This window comes from Microtus ochrogaster, unplaced genomic scaffold (assembly GCF_000317375.1).
Source record: "Microtus ochrogaster isolate Prairie Vole_2 unplaced genomic scaffold, MicOch1.0 UNK34, whole genome shotgun sequence".
Lineage (NCBI taxonomy): Eukaryota > Metazoa > Chordata > Mammalia > Rodentia > Cricetidae > Microtus > Microtus ochrogaster.
In genome coordinates, this window is record NW_004949132.1 from 1,265,135 (window position 1) to 1,275,038 (window position 9,904).

At 35.7% G+C, this 9,904-nt stretch overlaps 1 protein-coding gene across 1 annotated transcript in view; it reads right to left on the reverse strand.

The window, feature by feature from the left end:
- The window catches only part of Htr2c (5-hydroxytryptamine receptor 2C), a 249,439-nt gene that overhangs the window by 111,905 nt on the left and 127,630 nt on the right, over positions 1-9,904 (reverse strand). The window contains exon 4 of the mRNA XM_005368510.2: positions 7,233-7,549. Coding sequence (XP_005368567.1) covers positions 7,233-7,549 — 317 coding nt within the window. The remainder of the gene's footprint in view (positions 1-7,232; positions 7,550-9,904) is intronic.

Sequence of the window (9,904 nt, forward strand, 5' to 3'; positions counted from 1 at the left end):
CCTTGGACTTCCCACAGGTCAGGGAACCCTGATTGCTCTTTGAACTGATGAGGGAGGGGGACTTGATTGGGGTAGGGGTAGGGAAATGGGAGGCGGTGGCGGGGAAGAGGCAGAAATCTTTAATAAATAAATAGATTAAAAAAAACTGCCTCGTCCAGCTTGCCATGCATTCTGGGAAACGGAACTCAGGTCCTTACGCTTGAAGAGCAAATACTTTGTTCACCAAGCCATTTTCCAAGCCCCCAATCATTTTATCTTCAAAACTGTTTTGGCTCCTCTAGTTCCTTTACATTTCAATAAAGCTTAAAATTCCTTTTATATTTATATCCCTCAAATATGCAGGGTTTTAAAATTAAAACTGTGCTGAATCTACAGATCATTTCAGGGAAAATTAATATCTTTAGAAGAGTGACTTGTCCAATTATAATAAAGATATGTCTCTTGGTTTTTTTATTCTATTTCAATTTATTTCAGCTCAGGACTCCATCTGCCACAGATCCATGCCGGTTCTGTGCATGCTACCTTAGTCTCTGGGAGTTCACATGAGCTTTGCTCCTGTTGATTTAAAGGGCCTTGTTCTTCTGGTGTCCTCCATCCACTCTGGCTTTTAGAGTCTTTTGGCCTCATCATGAATAATAATCAAATAATATATATTTTAACAATTCCTTTTCTTTTTTAAATTTTCTAATTTCATATATATAATAATAAGAAAAATAGTTCTAAAATTTTTAAATATATGGATATACTTAAAATTGCAGAATACACAGAAAATCATCTCAAAATATGTCATGTATCAATGATAAAATCATTAACACTTTCAGTAAAGTAGGAGGATACAAGATTAGCTCAAAAAAATTAGTAGCCCTCCTGTACACAGATGATAAAAGAGCTGAAAAAGAAATCAGAAAAACATCACAATAGCCTAAAGTAGCATAAAATATCTGGGAGTAACTCTAACAAAACAAGTGGAAGACTTGTATGACAAGAACTTTAAAATTTTGAAGAAAGAAATTGAAGAAGAAACAAGAAAGTGGAAAGATCTCCTATGCTCCTGGGTAAGTAGAATTAACATAGGAAAAATGGCAATCTTACCAAAAGCAATCTACAGATTCAATGCAATGCCCATCAAAATGTCAGAAAAAAATCTTCACAGACCTTGAAAGAACAGTACTCAATTTCATGTGGAAAAGCAAAAAACCCAGGATAGCCAAAGCAATCCTGTACAATAAAAGAACTTCTGGAGGCATCACAATCCCTGACATCAAATTCTACTACAGAGCTATAGTACTGAAAACAGCCTGGCATTGGCATAAAAACAGACAGGAGGACCAATGGAACCAAATCAAAGACCCAGATATTAATCCTCACATCTTCCACCACCTTATATTTGAAAAGAAGCAAAAAATATCAAATGGAAAAAAGAAAGTATATTCAAGGAATTGTGCAGGTATTAAGTGAGTATCAACATGAAGAAGAATGAAGATAGACCCATACCTATTACCATGCACAAAACTCACATCCAAGTCCAAATGAATCGAAGACCTTAACATAAAGCCAGCCACACTGAACCTTATAGAAAAGAAAGTGGGAAGCATGCTTGAACGCATTGGCACAGGAGACTACTTCCTAAATATAACCCCAGTAGCACAGACACTGAGAGAAACAATTAATAATTGGACCTCCTGAAACTGAAAAGCTTCTGTAAAGCAAAGGACATGGTCAACAAGTCAAAATGAGAGCCTACAGAATGGGAAAAGATCTTCACTAACCCTACATCAGACAGAGGGCTGATCTCCAAAATATAAAAGAACTCACAAAAATTGGTCATCAAAAGAACAAATAATCCTATAAAAACATGGAGTATAGACCTAAACAGAGAACTCTCAACAGAGGAATCTAAAATGTCTGAAAGACACTTGAGGAAATGTTCGACATCCTTAGTCATCAGAGAAGTATACATCAAAACAACTCTGAGATTCCATCTTACACCTGTAAGAATGATCAAGATCAAAAACACTGATGATAACTTATGTCGGAGAGGTTGAGGGGTAAAGGGAACACTCTCGCATTGCTGGTAGGAATGCAAGCTTGTATAGCCCCTTTGGATATCATTGTGGCAATTTCTCAGAAAATTAGGAAACAACCTTCCTCATGACCCTGTAATACCACTTTTGGGTATATATCCAAAGGAGGCTCAATCGTGCCAGAAGGACATGTGCTCAACTATGTTCATAGCAGCATTATTTGTTATAGCTAGAACCTAGAAACAACCTAAATACCCTTTTACTAAAGAATGGATAAGAAAAATGTGATACATTTACACAATGGAGTACTACACACCAGAAAATAATAATAAAAGCATGAATTTTGCAGGCAAATGGATAGAGCTAGAAAGCATTATTTTGAGTGATGTAACCCAGACCCAGAAAGACAATTATCACATGTACTCACTCATAGGTGGTTTTTAAACATAAAGCAAAAAAAAAAAAGCCCACAAATCACAATCCCAGAGAACCTAGACAACAATGAGGGCCCTAAGAGAGACATACATAGATCTAATGTACATGGAAAGTAGAGAAAGACAACATCTAAGTAAATTGGGAGCATGGGGACCTTGGGAGAGGGTTGAAGGGGAGGAGAGAGGCAGGGAGGGGAGCAGAGAAAATGTAGAGTTCAACAAAAATCAATAAAAAGGAGAAAATTTAAGTGTAATTGAAAGTTCACTTATTTACAGTTTTCTTTATCCTTAAATTGATTATATATATATTTTTATGAAAGTGTTTTAAAATTATTTGGGTTCCTTATTTTTATGTTACTCATTTCAATGTGATTATGTTATTGATTTCAAATATTTTATTTTCATTATATTAAAAAATCCTTCTTTTTAATGCTCTGAATATAATATTAATAATAATCATATATAATAATACTTGGAATATTATAAATGCCTGACCTTTCAAAGTTTGAAAGATTATCTCTCTTTGAATTAATTCCTTACATTTCTTTGTTTTGTGGTTCTCCAGAATTACTTTAATAAACATTTATTTGTACATTTTAATTTTTCACAATAAATGAGAATAGGTGTATGAATTTTCCTCTGATTCCTATGTAGTACATGTACTATGTAGTTACATGAAATACTTTTGCCAGCAAACTTGAAGTTCCTGGAAAGCCAAGGCTACACAGACAAACCCTGTCTCGAAACAACAAAATATTGAAACTTATTTTTTAACTTCAAGATGAAATGGTTTTAAAAACGTTGTGATTTAATACTTTCTAACATTATTACTTTGTTATTAAAAATTACTTTTGTAATATTTATGTTTTTCTAGTGACCTCCTTTCGGCCTAATCTATAATTTGCAGGGATTTATTGAAGTTGGTCTGGCCTAGCTGCCTGAGAGGCATGCGTCATGGGTTTTTCGGGGTTTTTCCATGGTTCCTGGGTCACAATGTGCCTTCCAGTTTCTGAAAGAATGATGTGCTCCCTCAGGTAGTAAAACTTTTGGGCCATTTTGTGCTTCTGTATGACAGATCAGTTGGTCTTAAACGTTAATCTTGTGTACCCTGTATGACTTGCAGACTTCATTGTATCTTGGAAACTACAATTGTATTGATCCTGGCAACTGCCATTAAATTCTGTTTCTGATAAAGGTACAAAAAGTCTGACTGATTTCAATAAAATTGTCACAGCTTCTGCTATGCTCTAGTCCCTCCAACCTGGCCTGATTTCATTCCTTGTGGCCATATCAGGGAACCTTGACCTGGTAAGAAAGCACAGGTACTTACGATAATTAATGTTTGTGAAAACTTCATGCACCTGTAAGAAGATACACTCTGTAAATGTGCAAAGCTCAATATATATAATACGTTAAGATCTGCACTCTTATTTATTTTGTACTGCTCCCACCTACTCTCTTGACAGTCTCACTATATAATTCAGGCTGACTTTGAACTCACTTTGTAAGCCAACATGATTTTGAATTGATAGTGATTCTGGTGCATTCGCCTCCTGAATGCTGAAATTAGAGGTACAGACTAACATCACCCCTTCTCCTCTTCCCTAGTCTTCCCTTGTATTGAGAATGATATCTTCTAATTGTTCCCTTTTTTGAATATTTTCTTTGTAAAATTTCATTGTTATAGTAGATGGCACAGATTTTTTCACCTGGTACATATTCACTGTTAATTGCGTCTTTTACTATTAAACATTATTTTAACTCTTATTGTTTACATTTAAAATTGAATTTGGCGGATAGCAAAATCACAATGTCTAGTTTAATGACTGCTTTGTTTGTATACTTTGTTCCATCGTTTTACTTTGCCATTATGAATCACTGCTTCTGTCTGTGGGACCACTGGCAGTGAGACCAGGATCTATCCCTACTGCTTGGACTGGTTATTTGAAGCCCATTCTCTTTGTAGGGATACCTTGCTCAGCATAGGTATAATGGGGAGGGCCTTAATTGTCCCCCAAAGTGATGTGCTAGACTTTTTTGACTTCCTACAGAAAGCCTTACTTACCCTCTCTGAGGAGCGGATGGTGGTTGTACTGGTGAGAAGGTGCAGGAATCGCTTGGAGGGGAGGGAATGGGAACTGGGATTGGTATGTAAAATGAGAAGATTGTTTTTTTTTAAATTAATTAAAAATAAATAAATCATTGCTTCTCATGGTACTATGTAATAACAACTTTTCAAAAAGAAATAATTAGTTATATTCCCAGTTACCAGATTGCTATTTTAAAGTATTTTATATGTTAACATTTAATTGCATTTTAGATGCTTTATTTTGACTTTCTTCTGTTTGATTTTTGTTAGCATGTAGTTATCATGCAAAATAATAGGCTACACTTGAACTATATACTTGTGTATATATGTATACGCATGTATATATTATATATATTAATTTGATCATATTTGCCCCTAATTCTTCACATTAAATGCCAACTTCTTGTCAAATAAACATCCTTAAACCTTCACATCATTTATTTATCCATTGTTTAACTAACTAGATTCCTCATCTGAGAAGAAATAAATGATGTTTGTTTTTCTGGGTTTGACATAACATGATGAAATTTGCAGTTAATGTCTTATATTGTTTTTGTTTTTTTTTTTTTGAGACAGGGTTTCTCTGTAGCTTTGGAGCCTGTCCTGGAACTCGCTCTGTAGACCAGGCTGGTCTCGAACTCACAGAGATCCGCCTGCCTCTGCTTTCCGACTTATATTGTGATTGTCTACTGTGCTCTATTTAATGACAATGATGCAAATGAGCGACGTTTACATCTTTATCTGTTGCAGGTTGGTTTCTTTGTAGGGCTTTCTATGCATAGCGGAGAGCAGTGTGGGGAGATTTGATGTCCTTACATGTAACAGTTTTGTCCTATAAAATACCTTCTTACCTCTTCACCCTTCCATTCTTCTTTCTTCTTCAAATGTCAGTTCTCTCTTTTGCTTTCTTTCTCTTTCCCTTTTTCACTCCTTTCTACTTCGAGGAAGTTACTTTTTGTTGAGACTCATGCACTTCTAATTCTGTGGCCTGAAGCTTATCTTAGAAACTTTCCAGAAGGCACGTTTTAACCGTGTTTTCAGATCATTCTCTGGCTTGCTAAAAATGCCCTTTTTACCTTGGTTATGCCATTTTTACATTTTTTTTAGTTGCCTGGCCTTCATCTACTCCTCAAAAGCATTCAGTAGGGAGCTCATAGTAGAAACTATACCTTTGAAATTGCTTTCTTAGTTCATTTTTGTGACTTCTTCATTAATATTGGAGAAGTAAAGGGCAAATGACCAGTGAGAGGTGAAATACTGGTGCTTTGAGACAAACATGCCATTAGAACTTAGTGGAAAAAGGAAAAATGTATTTCCTAAGAATAACTTATAGAATAACTGATCCAATTAGGCACTGACACTGTAGATTTTGAGAGATCACATTATAAACACATTGTTCTTCTTTTATGATTTTTAGACTAGATACTATTTGTATAATATTTTCTCTGTCTAATTCCATTATACATTTCAGGGAACTAGTTGGACCTCTGTCTTTTACTGTACAAGAAGATGAGTATATTAAAAATTAAAGTCAAATTGGGCTACCCACATATTAACAAATACATTTAAACTGGGATTTCAAATTTTGTGGTAAAGATACTTGTAGAAAGCCAAATATAATGGTTTAGTCCTGTGGGGAGAGCTACTTTGGAGCCTGAGGCTTGAAGAACACATGAATTTTAATTAACTAACTTATATTTATTATTAATGTTTCTAAAACTTTAATGTTTTTCTTTTAGTTTTGTCTGTGTGTTTATGTGTGCTTTGCCTACATGTATGTTGGTGTACCACATGCATGACCTAGCACCAGCAGAGGCCAAAAGAGAGCATCAACCAGATCCTCTGAGACTACAGTCACAAATCATTGTGAGCTCCCAAGGAGATGTTGGGAGAAGAACACGGGTCCTCTGGAAGAGCAGCCAGTGTTCTTGACCAGAATTTTATATGATTTTGACTTTTTAATTAAAAGTATTAGCTGAAGCCAAGACCTAGATTAAAATGAACATAGTAAAGAGATGGCAGAAAAATCAAATAAAAAAACTGAAGTATCTGTAAAATCATTACTGAAGCTGAATCTTATAGTTGTGATATGAGTTTGTATTTACATTCTCAGAAATTAATTTTTATACCTTGTCACCTTATAAAATATGAATTATTCTGAATGAAGAAGAGCAATTGTTTTTGAATGCTCATTTTATACCAACTACTTTGTCAAGATAAAAAATTACTTCTGCTGGGTTATAGCTATGACTGTATACTTGTGTAAAGTACGTGAGGTTCTGAGTTCAATTCTCACTGGATCTGAAACATTTCTTAAAGTAAATTTTAATAAATTTACTAATTTAAAGGCAAGTTTGACTTTTCTATTATATATTAGAGATGGTACTTAGAATCATACTGGCAAAAATATGCCATCATCCCATTTTGTATGCTTATCCATTATTTGCAAATGACATTGAGGAATAAAGTTGTCATGCATAATTTCAATATATTATAAAATGGCTGTTTTAAGTTTTAAAAATTCTATTATACTTTTACTTTTTATTACATTTTTCTCTTAAACTTTGTTTTCCAAGTTGTATAGATAAATTATTTAACTGTATAAATGAGTGTCATGAGGTTTACACAAACTTATGGAGTAATCTGACTATGAGAAATGAATATAACAAATATAATTGTACTCACCATAAAGAATTGCAAGCAGAGACAGGGGCATTACAAGTAGTCCCACCAGCATATCAGCAATGGCTAGGGACATTAAGAAGTAATTGGTTGCATTGTGCAGTTTCTTCTCCATGCTTACTGCCATGATAACGAGAATGTTGCCCCCTATTGTCATGATTATAATCACGACGATTGAAAGTGCTGGCCAGTTTTGTACCCCGTCCGGGAATTGAAACAAGCGTCCACCATCGGAGGAATTAAAAATGTCAGTTACTATAGCTGCTACTGGACTTATGGAAATATCGAATTGCCAAACCAATAGGCCGATTAGGTGCACACTGAAAATTAAAAAGAAAAGAAAAGAACATCAGACTTCGCTTACACACAACATAACATTTATACTCTAAAATAACCTCCCCTCCCAACTACCTTGACCATGACTACCTCCATTCTCATCATTTCAATTTTTGTCATTTAACTTTTACTGAGTGATTGCTATGAGTTGTGCATAGAGTTTAACAGAATATATATGCATAATCACATTGGATTACACCTAAAACCCACATGAATTCAGTGCTGATTTATTACCATTATGTAGGTGGAAAAAGAATGGAGCTATAAAAGGTTGTAACACTTTCTCAAGGCAATATAGCCAAGTGACTAACAGGACCAGGGACCATCATAAGGTCTGATGTAAGACTGTTTTAAAAGTTCACTTTAGTCCCCCAACACAGTATCATTTAACTTAGTGTAATAGTTATTTTTCTTTTAGAATTTTGTTTTATTTTGTTATGTTAGATTACTTAAGACCATTTTTATATATGTGAAGTACTTTGAGAATGTTTCCCTCCAATACCTCAATACACTTTCTTTACCGTCCTGTCTCTTGTCCCTTTAGTCCACTTTGTCCCTTAGACAGTTTTGTATCTATTTTGATGTCATCTGTTCATATTGATTATGTGAATCTATGAAGATGACTCTCTACACATGAGAGAAAATATGTCTTACATATCTTTCAGAGGCCGACTTAATGTTTTATTTTGTGTATTTTTAAAATCGTAATTTCTTTGATCTCTCCGTTAGGAAAGCTGTGAGAGAAATAAAGGGAGATTCTCTTAAAGGGTCTGGTGACCAGACAATAAGAAGTTCATTTGTGTTGATATATGTAAAAGAAATTATAGGATCTCATCAAAACAATTTTATGAATGTATTTTTTTTTTTTTTTTTGGTTTTTCGAGACAGGGTTTCTCTGTGGCTTTGGAGCCTGTCCTGGAATGTATTTTGAAAGATGCTGTGACACATTCATTTCTATAGAACCATGTCCAAGATCTCATATTTGCAAAGCAATTTTCTGCAGTTTTCAGTTTCTTGCTTTGGTTTTAAACTTTTGTTCTTTCTACTACCTGCCTCATTTGCAACCTTGGGTTTCTAGGAGTTACTCTAGGTTTGAGAGTAAAGTGTGTGAAAGGTCCCAGGAAGAAAAATAGATAAGGCCTCCTGAGTAAACTGGGAGAGGGAGGTAGAAGGGAGAGGAATGGGAACATGAGGGATCAAGAAGACTGTGTCTTCTGGGGGAGGCATGGAGGGCCTTGAGCAATGACAAAGAGAACTTATTAGACAGAGCCATTATGGGGCTAGGGAGAAACCTGGTGCTAGAGAAATTTGCAGAAATCCACAGGATGACCCCAGCTAAGACTCCTAGCGGAGAGGGTGTCTGAAAAGGCCTTCCACGTTAATCAGATTAGTGACTACCCCAATTGTCATCATAGAGTCTACACCCAGTAACTGATAGAAGCAGATGCAGTGACCCACAACCAAGCACCAAGCTGAGCTCCTGGAGTTCAGTTGAAGAAAGGGAGGTAGGATCATATGAACAAGGGGGGAGCAATAGCATTATTGGGAAAACCGCTGAGACAGTTGACCCAAGCTAGTGGAGGCTCATGGACGATGGACTGACAGGCGAAGAACCAGCCTGGGACCTAACTAAACCCTATGAATGTGGGTGACAGTTACCTGGCTTGATCTGTTGGGAATGGGGGCTGGCAGACACACCAGGACCTATTCCAGGTGCAAGAACTGACTTTTTGGAGCTCATTCCCTATAGTTGGATACCTCGCTCAGCTGGTGGGGGGCCTGGGTCCTGCCTCAAACTGCTATCTGAGATCTTGTTGACTCCCTAAGTAAGGCCTTACGGGTTCTGAGGAGGGGTTGGGCAATGGGAAGGGCGAGGGCGATGGAAGAAGGGGTGGGAGGAAAAACTGAAACTGGTATGTAAATTGAAAAGCAAATTTTTTAGTAACAATATGAAAAAAGAAAATAAGAAGTAAAATGTAAAGAACAAAACAGAGTAATGTGTGCAGCTTATTGATTCCCATGGACAGAGTTAGAAATTAATATTTAGATATGTATTTTTATGTTCGTCCTTAAACAGAGTCTGCCGGAAGGAATTTCCAACTTTGTGAGAATCTAAGACAAGGGAGATATGGATATTTCAATTTTGTAAATTTCAAACTAATTTCCACTATATTGATTTACTTAAGCAACAAATACAAATGTTCTCTCAAGATGTGAGCTCCTAAAGTGTCTCCAACAAAACCTGTAACACACTCATCTCCCCTGATAAAAATGATAAGATAATCACATTCAAAATTTCCTGCTTGAAAACATAATTTCTACCATCTGTCATATCTATC